Here is a 25,870-nt window from a genome sequence, read left to right on the forward strand (position 1 = left end):
ACAAATTTGGTAGGTTTAAATTTAACGAGAATATTTTGAAGGTTGACAGTTAGGAAATGTTTGGGCATTTGCAATAAATTCCATGAAAGTTGAAACGCGCGAGACCGACGGTTAACACCCCGTCGACCACTACGAGCTGCTAATTACAACCTGTCGGAAGAAAGGTAGCTAATCTTTTCTCCTTTCTCTACTTGTTTTACTTTACGTCAAAATTGAATACTCCTTCTCGGCGTCTACGTTCCTACGTCTACGTCATCGTTGGCTTTTACTAATGCTAAATGTTAATAGTTTAGGAATTTTCGACGATAATAAACCGGTCTTTGAATTCGAAATCCATATCGTTTTAGGATCTATCAGGTTTACAGGTTTCTTAGAAAAGTCACTCGTCAACTAGACACCTATTTACAATGCGAAGAAAAAAAATATCGCGAAATAAGTTGCGCAAGCAAGTACTAATTTCGATCATTAAATACGATATACAGGTAAAAATATATATACATAAAAAAATAAGAATATTTGAATACTTATTAAATAAAATCGAAGAAAGTAACAGAGTAGGAGCATCGATGCAAAAGTTCTAAAGACTCGATGAAAAGTTTAGATCGATCAATCGTATACCTCGAGAAGAACGAGCCCGTCGTCGTTATCGCGATAATTTGACTTTCATTAACTCGAAAACATTAGCAAGCAATCTTCTTGCTGAATATCGACGACATTCAAATTCGCTCGATGCTAATAACACTTGGAACTGTCGATTTCGCGCTTTGATTCGAACAGTCGCGTATGTATTTGTTCGGAAACTATCCTATCGCTCCATCTCTTTCCATTTCTATGTCTATCCATCCATCCATCTTTTTCTTTCTCCCTTTATCGAATTTCTCGCGTTCCGTGCTTTTTCGAGATATCTCTTTTAGAAATGGTCCACGAGCCAAGAAAGTTTACCCGATGTCAACGTCGGTATAGTTCCTCTTAAGGAAAGAAAGAGAAAGAGAAAGAGAAATAGAAGAAGGGTAGAAGGAAAAACAAACCGAAGACGCCGCCGCGAGCAGAAGGATGGAAGAAGAAGAAGAAGAAGAAGAAGAAGAAGAAGGGAGGGATCTCCTCCTCGAGTCGAATCGAGTAGAGTTCAGTTTAGAAGAAAGAAAGAGCTTTTTTCCTTGCGATTCCTCGATCTAAGAGAGATTCCTTTTGCTTTTACGTAAGCGTAGGAGTAGTATTTTTCTTTTAAAGGCTCCACACTTACCACGAACTTAACGATAAATCAACTAAATCAGCCAGCATTAACGAGCGAGAGAGTCAAACGATTTTATTCACTATACACTCGTGGAGTTTTATTTAATCGACCTTAGCTTATAACGAACGTGTAAAATCACTTAATTATCTCTACCAATTAACCTTTGTCTTTTCGCTCATCTCCCTCTCTCTCTCTCTCTTTCTATCTCTTCCTATTTGACGTAATATTGTATCTAATTGATTAACAGTTGTTCTCTCCTTTTTTTAGATAGTCAATAATATCCGTATCTCTTTCTCTCTTTTCCTTTTCTCTTATATAATATTCAACAACAAACTCAAATTGACTATCTGAAATGATTTTCATGAAAATATAACTCCTATACTTTTGATATAATTTTCGAATAAATAACGATGTTTCATACTGCCTTGCTCTACTAATTAAATACGGTGTCACTCTGGAAACGACTGAGTGCAATTGTACAAAGAGTTAAATAACTCCGAGCAATATTCTCTAACTGTGCAAATACGATAATGGGAGGGAGAGGGGTAGTAGCGGAAAAAAGTTGAGAGAAAAAGAAATTACAATTAGAATTCGTCTGGGGGGGGGGCGAAATTACGAGCAATTATTATATTGCAAATACTAATAAAACCCTGACGCAACCCAGATCTAACGTTAAATCGAATTTCTACTAATATAAATACGTAACCGTTATATAAACACATACACACGCACACTTATATATACGCATGCGTATTCGTATGTATATTTATATATACGGGAAAACGTGAAAAATAAATCGACGGTCTCGTTAACGTCGCGTACAACGAAAACAACAACGCTCGAAATTCGAGAAAAAAAAAAAAGAAACCATTTGCATACACAACGAAATTACAACTTTATTCTACACGCCATAATATAATTAGCCATAATATAATGGTGTATGTATAATTCGTATACGCGCATTGACAATCAATACCAGAACATCGTTTAATTTCGTGTCAATAGAAAAAAAAAGAGAAAAAAAAAAATTCGCATTCTTCCTATTACTTTTCCCATCATTCTATCCGAAGAAAAAGGAGAAAAAGAAGGCGATAATGTTATTTGAATGTTCGAGAATACGAACGTGTGTCGTGCTCGATGCAGAAAACGTAAAATCATACGAAAATAAGATAAATTAAGAGCGTTGTTGTTACGCGAATGTGAGTCATGCTCAAACATCCTGACTCGTGGTTGTCATTTTCCACAATTGTCAGTTTAAAACCAATACTAATGTTTTCAATTACACGCACGTAAACAAAATAGTACGACGAAACGCGTAAATATTTAATTATTTATAATGATAATAACAATATACGCGCATACATAACAGCTAAAAATACCTAAACGTTTATTTTAAATTAAAGAAATTTTGTTTTAAGCGGAAACTTCTTTAGAATCGTTGCGATTTGAAGTTAGATGAAACGGAAATGAGGAAACGACATAAAAAATAAAAAATAAATATATAATTTTAGTTTTTTTTTTTTATAGGATACAAGAAGAAATACCAAATATGTCTTTTTTTTTTTTTATAGTAAACGAAGCGAAAAAATACACACGAATACATTGCGTAGATGATATTTTCTAAATAAATTTGATGTTTCTTTTTTAGCATTTTTTCAATCGACGAAACACGATCGTATTATTTTACAGAAACAGAAGGTACCATTTTCGTTTCCCCATAATAGGAATAAAGTATCAAAGGAAAAACTTGTTCCTCTGTCGTAACCTCAACGACGAACGACGAAGAATCTAAAGGTTTTGTAATCGTGCTTACTCGCTTCGAAATGTGATAATTAAGGATATTCGCGGAAAATATCCGACGACGACGCTTTAAAGAGCACTCTTAACCGACGCAAACCGCAGAGATTTACGGTAGACGTTATAATATATAATTTACCGTAAATATGATTTACCTATAAGAACGCAAATTGTTTTCGATTGTTTCTTAAATGACGAATCTAACGAATTTCAAACGAATCCAAGCACATTTTCTTTTTTCTTATCAAAGAAATATCTATCTTCAATTTCATTTTTAACCCGCTTTTCTTTATATTTTTCCTCTTATTTATTTATTTATTCTAATATTTTATCTCTCTATTAAAAAAAAACCAAAAAAATGATCAATAAGAGCAACGAACTTAACTTCGTTTCGTGAATTATCATCTCTCGCCATTGATTAAAAAAAATTAATATAATTAATATTAAATTACGTAAGTGTTAAAAAACATACGGAAGATATATTTCGTAATAATTATTATTAAACCAAGGACAAATCGATACGCTAATTAAATGTAGAAAAAAACAAAAAGGAAAAATAATAATAATTATAATAACAAAAGAAGTTGAAACGAAATGAAATGAAAAAAGAAGTGGCGAAAGTTAATCACGGATAAGTTCTAATCGTAACTACTAATCATTGTTAATTGGCAGTACTTCTCTCTTTAGTCCATGTTTAAACTCGATTGCGAAATGTTCGTTCGTTCGTTCGTTCGTTCATTCGTTCGTTCATTCGTTCATTCGTTCATTCGTTCCCTCTCTCTTTCTTCTTTGTCCCGTCCTTGAGATTACTTTTAGCGTGTCGACGTGTGCGTGCAATTTTCCTTGCGAGAAAACATCCAAGTTTATTGCACCAAACGCCTTTTTTCCTTTTCCTTTCCTTTTTTCTCGAGGGAAAGGGGAAAGAAAAAGAAAAAAAAAAAATATATATATATATAAGGAAGAATCGCGCAGAGGCGGGGATAATAACACGGTGTGTTACATACGGTATGGCGTTGCGTGCTGTCTGCCATGGCGTCTTATGGCGCACCCTTCCCTATAACACTCTCTCCCTCTCTCTCTTTCTTTCCTTACCAATTTCCATCGACCATAAGATTCAAATTTCCCGCCTGCCTTTCCTCCCTTCCTTCCTTCCTTCTTTCCTTCCTACCTTTCTTCCTTTTTCAAGTCTTTGCCAGCCGGCGACAACACAATCCAGTTTTCTTTCAAAATTGTCTTTTTCCAAGACAAGTTTCTCTTTATAAGAACACCTATCTCTCTTTCTCAGACATTTCTATGAAAAATATCTTATTTATTTATATATTATTATTATTATTATTATTATTATTATTCTAATGAAAATTGTATTGTTGCGATAAAAATTTAGAAACGAAATAAAAAAAAATGTAAAGAGGTAAATTGCAATGACGCGACACTTAATTTAATGCTCTCGATAAATTGCACTTTGATCGATACGTTTTTTAACTTTTTGAATTTTTTACATTTTTTATATATTTTTTCTTTTTTTTATCGCGTCATCGATCAATTTTCATTATAGAAACTTGTTGTGTGACGAGATTATATCTAAAGCGAATAAAAAAACAGATATACGGTAGAATAATATGACGAATATGATTTATAGATTTTCTCGGGAAAATTATTAGCATATAAAAGTGCATTAGCATTATGTGTAATGAACAAAAGACACGGTACCCATCATGAATAAATAATTTGGTCGATCGGTTTTTTAATGATTCCAATCGATGAAAGCTATTCAAACTCGCGAATATTTAAATAAATTTTTAAATAAAATTCCAATAATAATAATAATAATAATAGAAATGAATAAACATTTTATTTTTCTTCGTAATATTTGCCAATTTCTAATTTTGAACAAACAGAGTGTCAATTAATTCGAATCATCCTGTTAAATAAATTTGATATATTTGGAAGTTGATGGGATCAGACATTTCTCACGATTAACAGGTTATAATACGTCGTTTAAAACGGGATGCTCTTGACCCCTTTTTCAATGATTTCGATTGAACGTCGTTTTAATCGATTATCGAAAGTCGTCTAATTATTCGCACGTCAGCCGTTCCGTGTGTCCGGAGAAAAGCCATGATTTTCTAACGACCAAGGTAACGACAAAATAGGACACGATTAACGAAACTAAAAACACAAGGGAAGGGATGGGGAAGGAGGGACGAGGGAACCTTCGTCCTCCGATTACCATTTCCGCTCAATAATTCTCCCTCGTAAAAAGCGTTTCGAATTGGAGATAACTAATGCATTTCTAACCGCTTAAATACGTTACTATAGTCGGTTAAAAATATAATTCCAATATTTATTAACTTTGCGTTATTTTTTATTCGAACTAAAACGCCTCGTCCCTTCCTCCGATCCCTCGAAAAAAATATTCCGCTTGACGAATTCTTATCGAGCGATTAATCAAAAATTTATGCGACGCATTAGTCGCACGGATTTACTCGTTTTACGTTTAAAATAAAATTTTTAATAACAACGACTCGACGAAATAAATGCAATTTAATTAAATGGAGCGTCTTGCGAATGGAGATTGTTTCTAGTGATTTGCAAAAAAAAAAAAAGAAAAATTAAAAAGAATGCAAATGTTTAGATATACGTAAAACGTAAACATAAATGAAAATATATGCGAAAAGTAAAGAAAAGAATAGAAGAGAAAAAAAATAAAACGGATAGATTTGTCGAGTGATACTCGGGGCAAACCAATGGTGGCGGAATATACATATAGGAGAAGTGCAAATTGGTACTCGACCTTTGGTTAGCTTTACAAATGGAGATCTTCTTTAATTGACCGTAAACACAAGCGTGTCATTTCAATTTACTCCGATGACTCTTACAGGGCAAACCTTTGAATTCCTTCTTGTTTCTCATCCTCTTCTTCTCCTTCCCTACCTACTTATTCAATAATTCTTTTCTGTTTCTTTACGTTTGCCGGCAATTAAATTCGACGACGATGAAAACGATCGCTTTATGATTTTTTAATAAATCCACTTTGAGGCCAAGTAATTGGTTCAAAAAAAAGAAAACGAAACAAAAACTATCCTTTCGATTGATTTTCTTTTTCGTAATTAAAAAAAATCCTCGGACGACGAATGAGCATGGATATTTTATCGAATCTTATTATACATTCGAAGTTGACTAATCTACTATCAAACGACTAACGATTTCTATTTTACATCAGAGATTACAATTTGAAATACTTGTTAATTTGATAAGGACGAATTTGAATATCAATTTTGGGAGACTAATATCAACGACGGCTATTTCGAGAAAAGGAAATACAGATAAAAAAATACGTTTACTGCGTAACGATAATTGTTCGCTACTAGGCAAGAACAGCTTGAAATGAAATTTCCAAAGAAAAAGATAAACGCAAAAAGTATCGCGTAATCGTTACGAATAGATAAAAACATGGAGAGTAGAACATTTAATGAATAACTTCGTTCAATTTTCTCGACGTTTTTCTATTTCTCTTTTTCCTTTTTTTTTTTTTTTTTCAAAATCATCTACTCCTTCTAATTAAATCTTGAAAAGGGAGAAAGAGAACGGAGAAATTGGAGAAAGATGAGTGAAAATGTACGGATAAAATTCATTGGAGAGTACAATCAAATTCGTTTAATCGTTGAGACAGACAGACAGACGGACGAAGAGAGGGAGGGAGAGAGAGAGAGAGAGAGAGAGGGAGATAAAGGGAGATAACCTTTGACAAAGGCCAAGATAAAATTGCAACGATAAACCGCGAGGATTCTTTCCGTTATGTCAGGCACGTATTTTCCGTCAAGCCTTCTCCTCTCTTTCTTTCTCTCTTTCTATCTCTTTTTGCACCTCTCTTCTTCTCTCTCTCTCTCTCTCTTTTTTCGAACGAGTCGCAGTGTGTCTTCATTTGCCATGGATAAAACGGCATTCCTTGATTAGGTCTTATCTCTTCCACCTACAGCTTGCCGATATTAGGGCGAACAAATACGATGCAATGCGTACAAGTTACTCTAAATATAAAAAACGTATATATATATATATATGTTAAATATTAAAAAGGTTAAATTCATTTATTCGTGACACAAATATACTAACTTGTTAATGAAAGAAATGAGAATTATTCACTTTATCTAGGTAATATAAAAATTCACGAACGAAAAGTAATACAAAGTATGTAATTGAAATTTATTCTGTAAATTAGATCTTATAGAACACTATGATTTAATGGATCATTGATTTTCAAAGTACAGGAAAACAATAAGAACGAATAACTACGCGACATTGTTGTAGAAAATAAAGCAGACTTTTAAAGGACGGATCAAATTTCAATTTCATGCTTTAATTACTCGGCTCTCGTTAATTCATATTTTATCTAGTTATATCCTGAAACAATTAATTTAAGCGTAGAGTAAAATTCTTTTCATGCGCTTTTTCCTAAAACTACTTAGTTATTTTGTCTAATTGATTGAATTGATTGAAATTAAATATCAGCTATGATTAATAAATAATATGTCATCGTATGCGTGCGTGTATGCGTGATTAGCTACCAAAAAATAAGAGATATTAATGTCTACATCGTCGATAATAATATTTGAACAATCATAGTGTTTGCTTAATGATAACGTGGCTAGAAATTAAGATAACGTGAATATTAAACAAGATACGAAACGTCGAAGCTCAACAAATTTCATCTTAAAATCCTGGAATTTTGGAAAATGTTTAAAAGTTAATTTTAATATCGCGAAATTGTCGAAAAAAAAAAACGAATATAAAGTTGACCGCGAACGAGCTCTACGAATCCCATCGTATTTCTCATAAATGAAGGAAGACAGAAAGCAAGAGAGAAAGAGAGAGAGAGAAAGAATAAAAAAAAAAAAAGAAAAAAAGAAGAAAAAAAAGAAAGAAAATAGTGTTCACCAATTTCACGATATATTTTTACAAAACGAGCAAGTGCGGGAGAGTTCAGGTCTACCATGGAAAACGAGCAACACCACCGTAAATCGTTTTAATCGATTTTAATAATTAATCTAGTCTACTCGTTCAAAACTTTTCTCCCTTCTCCCCCGATGCCAGGTGACGAATGGTAACAAAGTCGACGAGTAGTTTTTTCGTGGTTCGTAAAAAATAAAATACAACATATATATATATATATAAAACGAAAAATAGACCAAACAAAAAAAAAGTAAAAATAAATGAAAGAAATATGACATACTCGATTAACTTTTACAAAATTGGCACGACCATTTTTCGTTGAAAGTGATTAATATTTTTATTTATACAAAATTCGACAGAACGAATAAATTCAACGATTTATCATCGCGCTTGTAACTGTCAAAAAAGAAGAAAAGAACCTATCTTCTTGTAAATAAATAAGAAGAAGAAGAAGAAGAAGGAGAGAAAAAGAAAAAGAGAAGTAGGATCATTCGAGACTTGGGCCAAGAGGAACTATTTTTGATGTCGTATCTATTTTCAAAAGCGCTCACTCTGAATTTTCGTTTGTACGACCCGTTATCGGCCCTGAAAATACCACCCACGCAGTTTCCTCCTCCCCCTCCTCCTCCTACTCCCTTCATCCCTCCCTTTATTTGTTCCTCTCTTTAAAACTCTCAATACAAGCGACGTTATATCAAATCCGTACTCGTTTCTCATCTACACCACGATAAATTGTCAAACGAGTAAAAAGAAACACGTTTTACGACTTGGTCGAATCGCCGCGTAACGATATAAAGTATCCTAAATCAAAAGCATGAAGGTTATTGATCATAACCCTATTGTCAAACGAATCAAGATAAGTACGCGTTTTGTTGTATTTTTAACAAAACAGTAATCTAACTCTCGTATACGCGTTAAAAGAATATAGGATGGAGGGGGAGGAGAAGAGAGAGGGTGGTGGAAAAAAGAGGAAAAGGGTGGATCGAGCGATCTTCTCGCTCCATTTCCGACAACGACTATTGTTTAATTAAACAAGCCGGAAGATGAAACGACGCGCTAACCAAATAGTCTACTTCCACCAAAACTATTTCCCAATTTCTCATTGCTCGGCTTCAACTAAAAAGTTCCTGTACAAACGCTTCAAAAGAGTAATCTGCAGGATATCATCGTTATACAAATATTAAACAATCGATTGTAATAATATCAGAGAATTACGCGATATTTACTTAACTTACAATTAATTATTGACATTTTTAAGAAAATAAAATATATTTTCAAGCTAATATAAAGTCAATTATGTTTTATCTCGACTCGTGTTATATTTAACGTCAATTATTTGTCTCAATGATAAATGACATTAATTAATAATTGGAATAATCGACAAATATCAATTTTTCACCGCAAATAATTTGTTTATTTTTTTAAGAAAATGAGCTGCTTTTTGAAATTCTTTTCTAGGCTGTACCGGAAAAAAATAAACTTACTACCTGGGAACGAGGATGTCGGTTGACATTGTCCTTGTGTGCGTTCAAATATGAGAAGAATGAAATAGACGGTGTTACCGCGAAGAACGACGCCACTTTTCTTCGAAAGACAGTACGAGTATAGTAGAAGAGAGTGGAAACAATATTAACTGTTAAAAGCTCGACGTTTCTTCGCATCGGACTTCTTTGCTACTGCAACAGCAGCACGCTCAAGAGCAGCTAATGGAATAAACTTTCCTACCGTTTCTCTTGGGTCAACGAGCAAGAAAAAGCTGCCACGTATACATAAGTATATACATACATACATATATGCATACAATTTCCAAACTTTGCGACGGATATAAAATCTGATTTTTAATTTAAACAAAATTTACTTCTATTTCAATCGAGAAAGAAACTTCGAACGTGCATCGTCGTTATCTAATGATTTACTTATTCTTGAACGCAACCCGATCGATATCGTTAATTTTTTATTAACCAGTTCGTCTTTCTTTGTCATTTCTGAATAACGATGATCAAATTTTCATCGAGTCCCGTCGAACATTTATAAACGTCCAATGAAGTTATTCGAGATCTATATTTCGAGGGTTCGAAATATTCGAGTAAAATAAGAATAAGAAAAAGAAAAAGGAAAGAAAATAAAATAAATGTGACATACGTACCTTGATATGATTTGATTCGATTTAAATCGTAATAGGTTTCGATCCGTTTTTCGGTCACGCGATCCTTCCTTCCTTCCTTCCTTCTCTTTCTTCCTTCCGAGTGATAAAAGCAAACGCGTTCTGCGACGAAGTTTCGTTGTTCGAATAAACGAAGACAAAAAATATATATTTCGGAAGGAAAAATAAAGCTGACAGTACGGAGAATCGAAATGTTAACTCGTACACAAGAGGATTAGGTATTAATATAATAGGTGGGGTAAAGAGGGTAAGAATTGGCGCACGTGGTCGAGCGTTATGAAAAAAGAATCGCGACACAACGACACTTATGCGACGAGAGCTCGTTGCTCACTGATTCCAAGTGTGGCGCGCGCACGCGACTTCCTAGCTTCGCGCTGCCCCCACCACTCCTTCTGACTTACCTCTCCACCTTGACGGTGCTTACTAATTATAGGCCAGTCAACGCGGGCCAAACCCGGAACTTTTTTAGTTTATGCTTCAAAATTTGATCTAAGGGTAAGTTGACGACGCTGAATCGAATGGTGCTAATTATAATAAAATCAGCAACCGGCATCTTGGGGAAAAAGGGTAAAAAAGAGTAAAATATAGCCTTATCTTAGAATCTAGGCATTTAATCGAAAAAAGTTTCAAACAAAAGTTGTAGAGAATTGAAAAATACTAAAAAATGTTCTATGAGTTATCTTCGTATTTTCAAAAATAAGCGAATAAAATTGGATTGAAGATGGGGAAAAAATTGTAAGAGTGGGAGAAAGCAAGCTTATCCCTCCGTCGCGTTTTACACGCGAGCGAGCTAGTATGCGTGCGAGCGTCCGTGTGCACTAATACACAAACGAAGGATCTTCGGCAATCTTCGGGACTCTCGGTCTTGAATGAAAGTGCGAGTGAGAGAACAAACCAATACTTCTCTCTTTTTATTTATCATGCGATAACGAGTATTATTGTCCTTGGCCATCGATTGTTGAGCGTTCTGATATTTCTCTTTTTATATTTTTTCTTTCGGTAGCGAGAATTTTACGTCTTGGCCATCGTGCGTCGAGCGTTTTGTATATCTATATATATCGGCGTATAAGCGCGGCATTTTTAAATCGAATCTTGATGCTTATGGCACGCCGTTTCTTTATTTATTGTCAAAAATAATGAACCTTGAGTAAAAAAAAAATAATTCATTTTAACAGAAACTATTATTATTTAGTTGAGAGTAAAAATAATGAATTAATTTTGTGTCTCGCCATAAAATTAATTAGAATAATTAATTGATATGAATTCTTTGCCTCACAAAAATTTATTTGTATATCAAATTGAATACGTATTCTCTTTAAGACGAAATTTAAAATTTAAATATTTTTCCTATTAAATTATGTATTTTATAAAATTTTAAATTACTGACTTTTTGTCTCGTAAAAATTTATTAGTTTATCAAATTAAATACATATTTGAAAAAGAAGAATTTTATAACCACACATGAAATTAATTCAAGATATATATGAAAGGATATTCTAAAAACGTGGAATTTATTTTTTGTCTATACATAATTTTAATTCATTTTTATTATGTTATAAGAAAACAGTAATGTATTCTGATTCATCTTCGAAGTCTTAAGAATTGTACGAAATAAATTGAGCAATTATCAATTGGTGCGTTAGCGTAAGTAGTAACGTCTTCGCTTCTCGCGCTGGGTATTTAACGTTCGATTCTTAGTGGGGGAATTACTTTTTTTTATAAGTTTTTCTATCCTTAACAAGGAGACGGTCAGTGAGTTCCACCTCAGATTTTTTTCAAATTTTGCACTAACGATATAAAATTTATTAAGAAATCAACATTATTACGCGAGTAATAAAGTTACTAATTATAAATTAAATAATATCCAATAAATAACAAAAATTAATTTTTAACGTGCCGAAACGAGACATTTTTTAGGATGATATTTACAGGATGAATTTGTAATTTAAGTAATAAATCTTCCTTTATTTGTGCAAAATGTAAAAAAATGTATTGCTTTTAATTTTTTTGTAATAATTTTAATTTTTTTCTATATAAATTAGAAATTAGGAAACGTAAAAACAATTTATATTATTAATTAAAATTATTACAAAAAAATTAAAAGCAATACATTTTTTACATTTTGCACAAATAAAGGAAGATTTATTACTTAAATTACAAATTCATCCTGTAAATATCATCCTAAAAAATGTCTCGTTTCGGCACGTTAAAAATTAATTTTTGTTATTTATTGGATATTATTTAATTTATAATTAGTAACTTTATTACTCGCGTAATAATGTTGATTTCTTAATAAATTTTATATCGTTAGTGCAAAATTTGAAAAAAATCTGAGGTGGAACTCACTGACCGTCTCCTTGTTAAGGATAGAAAAACTTATAAAAAAAAGTAATTCCCCCACTAAGAATCGAACGTTAAATACCCAGCGCGAGAAGCGAAGACGTTACTACTTACGCTAACGCACCAATTGATAATTGCTCAATTTATTTCGTACAATTCTTAAGACTTCGAAGATGAATCAGAATACATTACTGTTTTCTTATAACATAATAAAAATGAATTAAAATTATGTATAGACAAAAAATAAATTCCACGTTTTTAGAATATCCTTTCATATATATCTTGAATTAATTTCATGTGTGGTTATAAAATTCTTCTTTTTCAAATATGTATTTAATTTGATAAACTAATAAATTTTTACGAGACAAAAAGTCAGTAATTTAAAATTTTATAAAATACATAATTTAATAGGAAAAATATTTAAATTTTAAATTTCGTCTTAAAGAGAATACGTATTCAATTTGATATACAAATAAATTTTTGTGAGGCAAAGAATTCATATCAATTAATTATTCTAATTAATTTTATGGCGAGACACAAAATTAATTCATTATTTTTACTCTCAACTAAATAATAATAGTTTCTGTTAAAATGAATTATTTTTTTTTTACTCAAGGTTCATTATTTTTGACAATAAATAAAGAAACGGCGTGCCATAAGCATCAAGATTCGATTTAAAAATGCCGCGCTTATACGCCGATATATATAGATATACAAAACGCTCGACGCACGATGGCCAAGACGTAAAATTCTCGCTACCGAAAGAAAAAATATAAAAAGAGAAATATCAGAACGCTCAACAATCGATGGCCAAGGACAATAATACTCGTTATCGCATGATAAATAAAAAGAGAGAAGTATTGGTTTGTTCTCTCACTCGCACTTTCATTCAAGACCGAGAGTCCCGAAGATTGCCGAAGATCCTTCGTTTGTGTATTAGTGCACACGGACGCTCGCACGCATACTAGCTCGCTCGCGTGTAAAACGCGACGGAGGGATAAGCTTGCTTTCTCCCACTCTTACAATTTTTTCCCCATCTTCAATCCAATTTTATTCGCTTATTTTTGAAAATACGAAGATAACTCATAGAACATTTTTTAGTATTTTTCAATTCTCTACAACTTTTGTTTGAAACTTTTTTCGATTAAATGCCTAGATTCTAAGATAAGGCTATATTTTACTCTTTTTTACCCTTTTTCCCCAAGATGCCGGTTGCTGATTTTATTATAATTAGCACCATTCGATTCAGCGTCGTCAACTTACCCTTAGATCAAATTTTGAAGCATAAACTAAAAAAGTTCCGGGTTTGGCCCGCGTTGACTGGGCTATTACCTACCATCCGTCGAAAAGGAAATCGTCTACGCATAAACACTATTATATTTTACAGCTGTATTACGAATATTCTTTCCTGATCGTAACAAAAAATACAAAAAATAAAAACAACCACGAATACTTACGTTACACTTCCTTTATTTTAACGTTCGATCTTCTTTATCTTCCTTTACTTCTTCCTTTTATTCCAAATAAATTATTCAAATTTCAAACAACCTATACTTACACGATACATTGTTTTTTATTATTTCTACTCTTAAGAATAGTATCGTTATATTATATAATAAAATAAAAATATAATTATCGCTCGCGTATGCTGTTATCGTTTCGCTTAAAAGTATTTCTCGCAAAACACGATATCCGTTCAATTTAATCTAAAGTTTAAATGAATTTGTTTGCGCGGTAACTTACAATTTGTCTTCAAATCAAAGATGGATAAATAAATATTAAATAAAATTAACAAAAATATATATAAAATCTATTTGTAAATCCAAATGACCGTATCGTAAGTCGAATAAGTTAAATAAAACCTTGCGTCTCTTTGCATAATGCGGAAACAAATTAAAAAATGTAAGAGACAAATGGATGATTCTTGTAGAAACGCGACGATTCGAGTAGAAAGACAATAGAAGTCTGAACGACGTCGGAAGACTTACTTGCAATAAATGCAAAACGACTTGACCCAGTAGTATAAGGTCCGAATAAGACAAGACACGTACCGATACGTCCTCGTCCTTCGAGGAGAAACTTTTGGATGAGCGTGCACAAGTACGCGAATGCACTTTACAATAGACCAAATGATTCCCCACTCGCTAGGTAGAACGCGGGCGCGCGCGTGCACAATGCTGCATATGACAGCAAACTCGATTACAGCATTGCTATTAAGCAACATCAAACGCGTCTGAAACAGTCGTCAGCGAACGATCTAAAGGCTTTATTTACCTATCTAACATGATATCCAAACGAGAACATTAAATTTAGATAATGTACATAACCGATAACTTATGTAACGATATATGCGTCTACGAAGCATATCGCGAAATGTCAAAGAAATCTATATTATTATGTCAATTTTCTTTTTACTATATCGTCCTAGATATTTGATCATTTTTTGCAGCTCAATGATAGAGGAAATGTTACATCGCTTTTAAATACTGTAAGTTAAAATATAAGAATAAATAAACGTCTAAAAATGCATCATAAAATGTCACGTTCAATTTTATTATATGCACACCATTCGGAAAAAAATTTACCTATGAACTTTAATCTACGATATTATCTATTTTTATCTAAGAATAAGAAAATTGTACTTCTTTTTACTTTAAAAAGTAAAAAACATTCTAATTGTAAGCTTTATCTTATTGCGATATATTAAAAATTATTTGTAAATAAAAAAATTTCTAATCCTCGTCGAACGCGTAAAGAAATGATTCGATGTATTACCCAATAATAAAATCCACCGAATATTTTTGTATTTCTTCTTGTATTATTACCGTTATTATCATTATTTCAATCGCGTTAGATTAAAATGTCAAGCTCGTTATCTTACGCACTCGATAGACGTTTATCACGCTTCATAAATAATACGATTCAATCAAACGTCAATAAGATTGTCGATCGTTCACCTAGTTCTTACAACGATTTTTCATTTATTTTTTACTTTCCCTATCGTACAGTATTAAAATCTGAAAAAAAAATAATAAATACTTTGTTGACATCGGCGGGGAGAAAATGGAATAGTCTGCTCGTTCCCTTCTTACCCTTCCACCCCTTTCTCCCCATCTTCTATTGACCGAAAAAAAAGTTATAGAGATGGACCATAAACGGTGGATTTTTATGCTGATCTGCCCAACAAACAGCCTCGAACGAGGGAATTTTCGACTGGGTACGACAAAATTTTGATGTTTGTGCAAACTCCTCCGCATACCAAGCAGCGATCGGGATTCCCGCATCCGGAATTCCTTCCGCGAATTTTCTTTTCTCCCTGATCTCGTTCCGATTTCAACGATTTCCATCTTATTTTATCGATAAATATGACTAAACGTTAAGATTTACATTCGACGAGATATATATTTAACGAAACTTAATAAAGAAAATAGGCGTTCGAAACGTTTTCAAATTCTCAAAACTAATACTAATTGTAAGTCTATCTAATAAATTAATTTCAATGATTTTCATCGAATATTTCAATTGTTTAATATTAAATGATATTTTGCGCGAACTTTCAAGCACATTTATATTTTTCTTATCAAGTTTTAAAATAATGAAATTTCAACCCTGGCGCATATAATTCATTAACGTAACTTTATTTTCATCGCGTTGGAATTTTTGACGAATAAGCAAGAGCTTTTAACGCGTTCAAGGATTGCCGAAAAACGGTCACGGTGAAAGGGCTCGTTTCATAACGCAGCGGACAATATAACTAGCTGTTAAAGGAAAATTAACTTTACTTGTGAAAACGTCAATACCATGTGTCATTGCATATCCGATGACCTTCGCGTGTACGAAATTTCTGCATGCAAAAAGCTTTATTGACCTATCGATAAGTAAGAAATCGATCGTAAAATCTATTCTGATACCATTCCCATAAAATACACGATGATGATAATAATACTTATACGAGATTTCTAAACGAAAAAAAAAGAAATTTGTTTAAAGAAAAATGATCTCACGAATTAACTAACACTAAAGTTAATCATTTTCAAATACGTTTGAATAAGACAAATTTTTATAAACGATCTATAAATATACTTTAACTATACTTTTGATGTTTCGATTATCCCCATCCAATTTTTTATTTTTCTTTTATTTTATTTTCACTTTTCAATGTGCTAGGAAAAACTGAAAATTTTTGTTGTTAAGTTACGCCTATGTCTCTTAAAGTTGTGGCCAATGACGTGCTATTATACGAACAATTCAAATTTAATGTCTCTTTTATGCCTTTCATCCTACCATCTTTCTGCCTCTCTTTCTCTCTCTTTTTTGATGTGTGCGTGTGTGTGTGCGTGTGCGTGTATGCGCGCACTTACTCTACCAATGCATTCTATGATGATTCTTATCCCGAGATTGCAACTTCCAAAGGAGCAACGACGTGCTCCCTTCTGGCCCAGTTTGAAAAAAGATGTGCCCTCCATCAGTCTCGATTCATCTCTAGATAACGCGTATGTCAACTCACAAAGGGAAAAAAAAGGGCTGAACCTTGACCTAAACTTGGAATTACTCTGTGTACGAACATAAACGAAACGTAAATCTCTACGTTTCAAGATTTCACTTATTTTACTTAATTATTTCATTAAAATAATGCACACGCGAATCCGGGGTTAAAGAGAATCAGAAAAATATTCCAACAGCTTCTGTAATGAAATGAAATGAAATTATTTCCATAGAAGGGAAAAATGTAAGAGCGTTCCGAATGTTTGGTACGAATATTTTCAAATTATTCAAAACAAATATGACGAAAAATTATCAACAAATTGGATCGATTAATGCGTAGAAAAAAGTTTCTTTAAAAAATGATCTTAGAGAAAAATGATCTTACCGTTACGCGTGTCCTTATAAATAGTCTAACTTTATTCTAAAGACTTTTTTCACTTTTTTCCCCCACTCTGTATACAATTTTATAATATAATTAAAATTTAAAGCAAGTATAAAGAAAATATTTCAATATATACTTAAAAGAATAATAATAATAATTTTTCGTTACGGTAGCGATAATAATTATACAAAATGAACGTGATCGAAATGTTGTCTAAAAAGTTTCTCGAAAATAAAAACTAACTAGAACACATGTACACTTGTAATCTTGGAAAGAAAAGAAAAGAATCGAAACGTGTATTCTCGGTTTAGTTTCCAACGAGGATTCATCGTTTTTACCTACCACGACACACACACACACAAAAAATCCCTTTCTATTACAAAGACGAATGTACGGAATTAAGGAGGAAAATTTAAACGCCTTACCCATTTATACGAAAACTTCAAAATTATTTACAATTTCGCTTAGTTCAGTATTCACGGCTTAATGGAAATATTAGAACGTGGCATGCCTACATTTTCCAATCTCTCTTTCTTATTTTCTGCTTTTATTATTTCAGGAAACATTTTCGTTTGTAATAACCTAACAGTAAAAAAAGATTTTCCTCGTTCTGTTTATCTGAATTCTAATCAAGCGAAAGCAATATACAAAAGAAACATTATGTTTTTTACGATTATCAACTGGTATAATATTTCCGATGTAGTAATAAATATAGTGCACTAGTAATAAATCCGAATTATGATTTTGAAGAAGGAAGAAGAAGAAGTGAAAAGGAAGTGACGTTTATTGTAAATTTATGCAAATTCGAAATCAATAAGAACGAACGAATTCTGGAAAAGCCTTTGTAAAAATATTCCAGTCTGACTTTTACATTATAACATCGTTCTTCTTACCATCGGGTTGAACTTTCTTATTATGACGTTTAAGCTCATTGATATTTTCTTCATTTCTATTTTAGATGATATCTTAAATCTGTTTTAGATGAGACATCCAACCGGCATACATTAAAATAACTTTTACATTATTTATTGCATAGAAAAACTTTTTATATAACAAACATACTTTTTAAATAAACTTTCTTATGACTTATTCAAATCTTTAATGATCTTTAATGTTAAATTGATCAAATAAAATATTTAAAAAACCAGACAGCACATAATTACCACGATGTTTTGGAGAAAACTACAAATAAAATAGTCACTTCAAAAAAAAGAAATAAATTTAAAGATAAAATAATTACAAAGTAGTGAAATAATGTAACTAATACAAAAAATTTAGGATTATAACGTTCTGATTTTAGCAATTTTTTCATTTTTATGTAATTATTTTAATGCACCTGCGTAGTGATGACTTCGACGGTAAAATGTTCCTGTAATGTAGGTAGAGTGCATTAGAATATTAAAATAATTGTTAATTAATCGATGCAAGCGTCTATTGTTGTCTAAAAGCTAGGTGTATACGATCTATGTACCGTCCCCTTCGAAATCCACCGTTGAAATGAGACGTTGTCCTCTATCAAATTACTTTTATTGAAAGTTGTTTATATGACTTTCCGAACGTTGCGCATGTGTATAAAGGGAATTATACCTCTAATACATAAAATTTAAGATTGTAACGTAGTATTTTACCTTCGAACTCACCACTGCGCAGAAGCGATTAAATAATTACATAAAAAAGATAAAAATGCTAAAATCATAACGTTTTAATCTTAAATATTATATATTAGATGTATGACACCCTTTATACACATGCGCAACGTTAGGAAAGTCATATAAACAACATTTAATAAAAGTACTTTCATAGAGGACAACGTCTCATTTCAACGGTGGATTTCGAAGGGGACGGTACATAGATCGTATACACCTAGCTTTTAGACAACAATAGACATTCCTATCGATTAATTAACAATTATTTTAATATTCTAATGCATTCTACTTACATTACAGGAACATTTTATCCCCTTATTTCAAATCGTTAGATTTAACAACAATCCTTTGAGATTTTCTTCTATATGAACGCCTTAAATGACTACTTTTAAAAATATATGTATAAATGCATTTCTGAAAGCACGCGCACATATTTATACACTAAAAATTAAATATAATTTTATTTAAAATTCTATTAGAATTTTTAACTATACTCTATATATTATCGAAGAATTATTCGAAAGAATTGTACAGTCATCGCGTTAAGTACCTACTATCGCCCACTGGTGGTCCCGGTAATAACTAAGATGAATCTGATTAGATAAAAGAGGAGACTTGTGAGCGTCTATGCATTTCTATATTTTTTTAAACCTGATGCAACAGATGTCACTGCACTTTGCAAGAACATTGCAGTAATAGTTGCAATGTCTGAAGATAGTCGATGGTGAAAAGATAAATTTTTGACAGTAGCAGTGCGCAAAAGATAATTACCAAATAATTGAACACATATACTACAACGTTAGAAAATAAAATAATGACAAAGACAGCATGACGGTTTAATAGCATCAATCGTATTAGAATATGTGTCAAAACGCTTGCGTATTTTCCTATTATTGATTAAGTGTAATTTTGTAAGCAATTAATATGGTTTTCGACCGGTACACCGGATTGTACTATGATCTTCAATCACAATGCGTAATTTGAAAAGAATTTATCTTAAACTAATGCACGTAAAAAAAATCTATGATATGACTTCGTATTGGACGTGACAACAATTATTCTAACGTTCTTTAATCGTACGATAAAAAACGTGCAATGCCTTTAACTACGATTTATTAAGTGTCATCATATATATATTTACTAATTGAATGAGATAATAAGTTGCCTCAATAGTAAAAATATTGGAAAGAAAAATTGTGATTTCTATAACGATATAAAAAAGAGTAACTACGTACTTGCAAAATGGGTTCCGAACAAAGCTCGCAGAGCGCTACTCAGAGCACCGGTAACAATAGAGCAAGAGCGGGACAACTTCGTCGTGGTAAAAGCGTTCCGAACAGCGAAAGAGTACCAGAAGATACTCCACCAAGATGTACAAGCCCTGGTGCAAGCATTTGTTCCGACTCGGATTTACCATATATATCTTACACTGTAAATAGACCTATCGGAGATTCTCCAAAAATGAGCAACAAACAGTTACAGTTGTACAGAGGAAAAAGTTTAGGTGCACAGGATATATCGAGGAGGAGAAACAGTTTGAGTAGTCATAGGTATGTATATAATAATTGAAAGCTTATCGTTAAAACTATTTTTTCGTTTATGAAATGCTTCTTCCATTAACAGTCATAGAAAACCATTGTCCGACAAACTTCACAATATTGTCGTTGTAAAGCCAGCTGCGTCGGATCCTAGCACCGAAAAAGATCCAGATCTAGTCAAATTACAAAGTATTCCCATGTTTCTACCAATAATGCGTGGGACTTTGAATCTACCGCCAGGAGTAAGAGATCCAGAGGTTCTTGAAAGATTAGATCCCATTGGATTGTTCAATGTATGCGCCCGATATCAACATCATCTTAATACTAATGCACAGATGATAGCTGGAGAACAAGCAGCTTTATGCATTAATCTCGAAGCCGAAGTTAATAGAATTTTGGGTCTAGCCGTAGAAAGACAAAAAAAATTTACTAAATTTGCGGAACAACTAAACAAAGTACACGAACTTAGCAGACAACTGACCAAATGTCATTCTCTTCTTAATCAGACTTTAGAAAGTCTTGAAACACTTAATAACTTCTTACCGATCGAAGACAGATTAGAACCATTTGTATGGACGACGGGATAAATACTAATATACCAATAATCAAATCTAATAGGTCAAAAAATATTCTTTTTAACTTGATGCATGACGTACAAAGATTTAAATTTTAGAAATGCCTACATAGTTATATCCTCTAACTATAAACCAATTTCCTATTGGGAACTAGATTGGAGTAGATTAAATATGAACAAATTTATAACTATAAAAAATTTGAATCGTTGAAACATTTTAGATGACAAGGTCTACCTACACAATGTATTTAATCGCATAGATTTCTAACATTTACACCAATGTATATTGTATATAATGCACTTAATCTTGAAAAAAAAAACAGGGATCTGTATAATACTTCTATTTTCATGTGAATTCTAATAACTACAAAGAAAAATACAGAGAGACAAATTTAGAGAATATAATTAGATTTTTTTCAAATAATATGGAATATACGCATATATTAAGAATGATGGAATACTAAGGAATCTAATTTATTTAGAAGAACGAAAAAATCATTCTCCTTATGACTTCTTAACAAATTGTTAGAGATATTATTATAAAAATGTGTCTATGTATATATATACATATATATATATACATATAAGTATATTTAAGTGTTAAAAAATAAAACAAAGGATAAATAAATTTTGAATCATTTATATATTTTTTTTATATATATATATATTTAAATACGTACCCTAAGTATCAACATCAGCAGATCGCTTAGCTTTCAACTGTCTGTACGCTGCAATTATACTACTCTGTTCTTTTTCTAGTTGTCTCCTTTCACTAGCTGGTAAATTTTTACGTTTACCAGATCTATCAATGATGACTGATTTTGTGGAATTATTATTGGATGAATCGTTCTTTGCGAATAATGAATTTAGAAGCAAATTTCTCTTTCCTGGCTATTGGAGAAAAATTTCAAACAATAAAATTAAAAAATTCAACGACACTTCAATTTTAGAACATAGAAATATGTTTATAGAATACATGTAAATTAAAATGATAAAAATACCTTGACGCTGTCTGCCACCGCAGCTTTTCTCGGTTTTGTAATTAATACAGGAGGTGCATGCACCGTTTCTCCAAATTGAACTTCATCTTGAAAAGTTTGAAAATTGTCGATCAAATCTTCCTCCTTTTTTTTTTTCTTAATCTGTAACTTCTGCCTTCTCTTTTGAGATTTGGTAGGATTCATGTCACCTTCCCCTTCCTTAACCTTCTTCTTTTTTTTAATATTTTTATGTTTCGCTCTTAACTTTTCTAGCTCGTCCAACTCATCCTTAGGCTGTTTGGATAAACCTTCTACTTCTCCGGTCTCAGTATTTCTTTTTATAAGGACATTGTACTTTTTTTCGAAGGCAGTTTCATTGATAAACGCATGAGTTTCTTGACTAACACGATACAAAAATTTGTTGTTACTTTCTCCAGGTTTTTGTTGAAATATTGGAACCGCTTTTTCCGGTTTTGATTTAGGATGCACCGATTTTGGTTTCTCACCGCCCACGCATATCAATCTATTTTTCTTCTTTTTTCTTGATTTCTTCACTTTACTTATTTTACCTGATTTCACAGCTTCCTTAAGCCTAATAAGATTTTCCAAACTTTTCGGTATCGCTTGTTCCCTGACATCCTTCGGCGGTGCATTTATTTTCGTTTCTAACCTACAAACGCAACGTCAACACAACAATGTTTTTAACATCCTAGACGTAAATGCAACAGATGATTTACTCGAAAGCTAACTCACTCGGCTAATCGTCTAGCACGCTGTTTCTCTGGATCCTTAATGCCACGATGTTTCTTCCCCGGAATTTTGCGACCCATTGTTAGAAATAATATTTATTAAATATTTTCTAAATAATAATGATCCGATATAAGTAAATCCACGTGGATAATGTTACAACCTAATCCTAGTATACACACGTAAACACAAGTACAAATTTTAATAAACTTTTAAGTTATCTATTAAGATTTATTTCTATGTGAGTAGCGTATAAATATAAATTAATACAAAATATTCTTAATCACATTGAAATAATATTGCAATTTTTCTTGTAAGAAATTAATTTTGAAAACGTATATTAAGCAAATGGCGCCAGATGGCTCTGCAAGACTAAACTGATTTTTCTCACGTAATCACATTACAAATGTCTATTTTTATTGTTTATGACGATAAAAAGCGAAAGTACTGTGATTCTAGAAAAAGATTATTCTTCCTTAAAAACATTTTCTTCAGCTTCTTTTCTAAGTATATATTTGTAGAGAATAAATGTAAATTTAATGAATCAAAGAACAAATCAATTCTACATTTAATATTAAAACAATCACTTAGATGGTCTTCTAACCAAAACGAGTATGAATCTGGTTCGTTGGAAAGTTCATTCTGTCAAAAAACAACTCTATAATAATTGGAAGGGCGTACTCATGACTTTGAGACTATGTTCTAGCGATAACCAAAGTACAAGGATGTGCAATGAAAAAACTGAAGACCAAGAAAAATCTGATGATTCTCTCTCTTTAGAGGAACTCACAGAACCTACCAACTGCTGCATGTCTGGTTGTACTAATTGCGTTTGGATTCAATACGCAGAAAAGTTGACTAGTAAGCTAAAAGTTAGTAACGTGGATGTACAAAAAGAAATTTTGGAGAAAATTCAAGATCCAAATATGAAGGCGTTTCTTTCTATGGAATTAAGGTGTCGGAATTTAATAAAATAGTAATTATTTATAACAATTCACATAGTTTAAAAGTTTGTACATACATTGTCTTATTTAGATTTTAAATTAAATAGAAGAGAAGAGAGCTATTTTTATACTTCGTATTAATACCATTCCTGCTTTTCGTTTTTTTCTACTTATAGATGCAATTATATTTTTTCTTCTTCTTCTGGTACCACATCGGGTCCTCTTAATGTTGGCAAATTATTTATTTCAATTAATTAATTACAAATGTTTAGCGTGTAAAAATTTCGACGTAGACAAAAATATTTTTTACTCGTTGGAACGTACATAACGTACCATCTAGCGTTAAATTTTGAAAGCTGTTTGAGCGAGCGCCAATGAAAAATAAAATTATCGATATGAAAAAAATCGAAAATTTAAAATTGATATTATAAATAAATGAATGATATATACAATTATATTGTTAACGTCCAAGAAACTCAAAGTATGAATGTTTCGAACAATAACATTGCGTAAAATTTTTTCGCACGAGTTTAATTATTTTCGAATAAAAAAATGATTAATTTTCGAAATCAAATGTTCACTTTTAAATGTTACTTTGTTTTTTGTATCGATGGCGTTCTCGATCGTCGTAAGTAGGAACGTTAAACTAGTTATGTTTCCATTCATGTTGTATGGATGTATATAAAGCTACTTGTGTCGTTCACGTCAGTAATGAGAACGTATTTTCCGTATCGTACGTTTTGCTAATTTAAAGAATATACCCGATTATTGTTTGTTCTTTTGCATTTTATACTTATCACTTTGACGAGTTAATTTTAAAGATAAATAGAGTGAAGAAAAAATAGACCGCAAAGTCGTAAAAATTCAACACGAGAGTGTTTTACATATTTGTTACAAACGTATTACGAGGACGTTAAAAAAGTTAATATAAATTATAAAAATGAACATACCGAAACAAAGTAAACTTACAAACGACTTCCTATATTAGCGCGAAGAAAAATAACAATTTAAAGAACTGTTATACATTCTTAAAAACCTATCTCTAATGAGTAATAGATAAGTATTTAAGTTGATTGCTTAGTTAACCATACAAAAAGTCATTTACGAATACCGTTAGAGGAATCCAGCAGTATCAAGATGGAAAGGAGAACAGGATTAAAAAAGTTCATTAGGTTCGCCGAGTTAAACGACGTTAAATGAAAATACGCGTATGGTAATAGAGAACGTATAAACAGGTAAAAAAAAAAGGTAATCGAGTAAAAGAAGGGATTATTAGATAACGCGAAAAAGAAAGGAAAGAAAAAAGTAAAAAAAAAAATGAAAAGATCGAACCCACGTGGTTGGCGATAAAAGCCCGACTGATTGGTTCAGGCGTGGGTGTACGCACGCATGGACGCACGCATGGACGCACGCATGCACGCACGCGTACCGAGTGCGACCGAGCGCGAACGAACACGCACGAGCGCTTACGAGCTAAGATAGCGACACGCGCGCGTAGAAAGAACTCTAAGATAATAAGAGAAAGAGAGAGAGAAAGAGGATTATTTTCGCTTTTGCCGGCACACGTATCTAAAGAGTCCACGCACTTACTTACGTATTCGCGTGTTCTAGAAGCATGAACAACTTTTCTTCGTCGCCGCGTCACTGCGTTGGTTTTTCTTGTACGATACTACGCGACGACGACGACGACGACGACATATGTAACCGAATAGATTGACTATATCGTTATAATTAAGTATATATGCCGCGTGATTATGAATCTCGACGCGTCATGACGCGAAATCGGTGACGGAACGTGACTTTCGAAAAAAAAAAAATCAAAATAATCGCATCGAGAGAAAATAGAAGAAGAAAACGTAACGTTCTTACTTATTATACTTATGCGGTAAAGAAAGACCAAAAGTAAATGTGAAAAGGTAATGGTGTCGTTGTTTTTTTTATTTTCTTTATTTTTTTCTCCTTACGGAATGTGTGTAGCAAATATCTTTGGATAGATCGAAATCAATAGTGCGTAGAGAATTTAAAGAAAGAGGTGGAGAAGAAGGATGAACGGAAGTAGCGGTTTCTTTTCGCGATTCTGATCCGAGCG

The 25,870-nt window shown here is 32.2% G+C and overlaps 3 protein-coding genes across 8 annotated transcripts in view; 2 read left to right on the forward strand and 1 right to left on the reverse strand.

Moving 5' to 3' along the window:
- The window catches only part of LOC122519470, an 87,384-nt gene that overhangs the window by 20,599 nt on the left and 40,915 nt on the right, over positions 1–25,870 (reverse strand). Inside the window, exons 2-5 of one of the 3 annotated variants that reach the window (XM_043638927.1) lie at positions 22,844–23,006; positions 22,112–22,760; positions 21,791–22,001; positions 20,577–20,686 (exon numbers count right to left, since the gene is read on the reverse strand). In XM_043638927.1, coding sequence (XP_043494862.1) covers positions 21,792–22,001; positions 22,112–22,760; positions 22,844–22,920 — 936 coding nt within the window. In that variant the 5' untranslated portion in view covers positions 22,921–23,006 and the 3' untranslated portion in view covers positions 20,577–20,686; position 21,791. Of the gene's footprint in view, positions 1–10,127; positions 10,445–20,576; positions 20,687–21,790; positions 22,002–22,111; positions 22,761–22,843; positions 23,007–25,870 lie in introns of those variants that run through there. The other 2 variants (XM_043638926.1, XR_006304294.1) reach the window with 2 other exon arrangements.
- On the forward strand, positions 19,665–21,564 carry LOC122519471 (BLOC-1-related complex subunit 5). 2 transcript variants are annotated; one of them, XM_043638930.1, is made up of 2 exons: positions 19,665–20,548; positions 20,628–21,564. In XM_043638930.1, exons 1-2 carry the CDS (start codon positions 20,241–20,243, stop codon positions 21,121–21,123), a joined length of 804 nt encoding a protein of 267 aa, XP_043494865.1. In that variant the 5' UTR covers positions 19,665–20,240; the 3' UTR covers positions 21,124–21,564. The 2 variants fall into 2 exon arrangements, with proteins under 2 accessions (XP_043494865.1, XP_043494863.1); XM_043638928.1 differs by having other exon boundaries at positions 19,669–20,548; positions 20,622–21,564.
- LOC122519464 (G protein-activated inward rectifier potassium channel 3-like) overlaps positions 23,814–25,870 on the forward strand; it is a 31,213-nt gene continuing 29,156 nt past the window's right edge. For 2 of the 3 annotated variants that reach the window (XM_043638913.1, XM_043638915.1), the window contains exon 1: positions 23,814–25,697. The gene's annotated coding sequence lies outside the window, so the exon portion shown is untranslated. Of the gene's footprint in view, position 25,870 lies in introns of all 3 variants that reach the window. The other variant, XM_043638914.1, reaches the window with a different exon arrangement.

Source organism: Polistes fuscatus, unplaced genomic scaffold (assembly GCF_010416935.1).
Source record: "Polistes fuscatus isolate 324 unplaced genomic scaffold, CU_Pfus_HIC Scaffold3, whole genome shotgun sequence".
In the NCBI taxonomy this organism is placed as follows: domain Eukaryota; kingdom Metazoa; phylum Arthropoda; class Insecta; order Hymenoptera; family Vespidae; genus Polistes; species Polistes fuscatus.

What these genes read in the sequence shown, in the direction of transcription:
- LOC122519471 (XM_043638928.1), top strand. Translation starts at nt 20,241, where the DNA reads ATGGGTTCCGAACAAAGCTCGCAGAGCGCTACTCAGAGCACCGGTAAC. An exon ending in AACAGTTTGAGTAGTCATAG is followed by an intron (nt 20,549 to 20,621) that starts GTATGTATATAA and finishes TTCCATTAACAG; the next exon opens with TCATAGAAAACCATTGTCCG.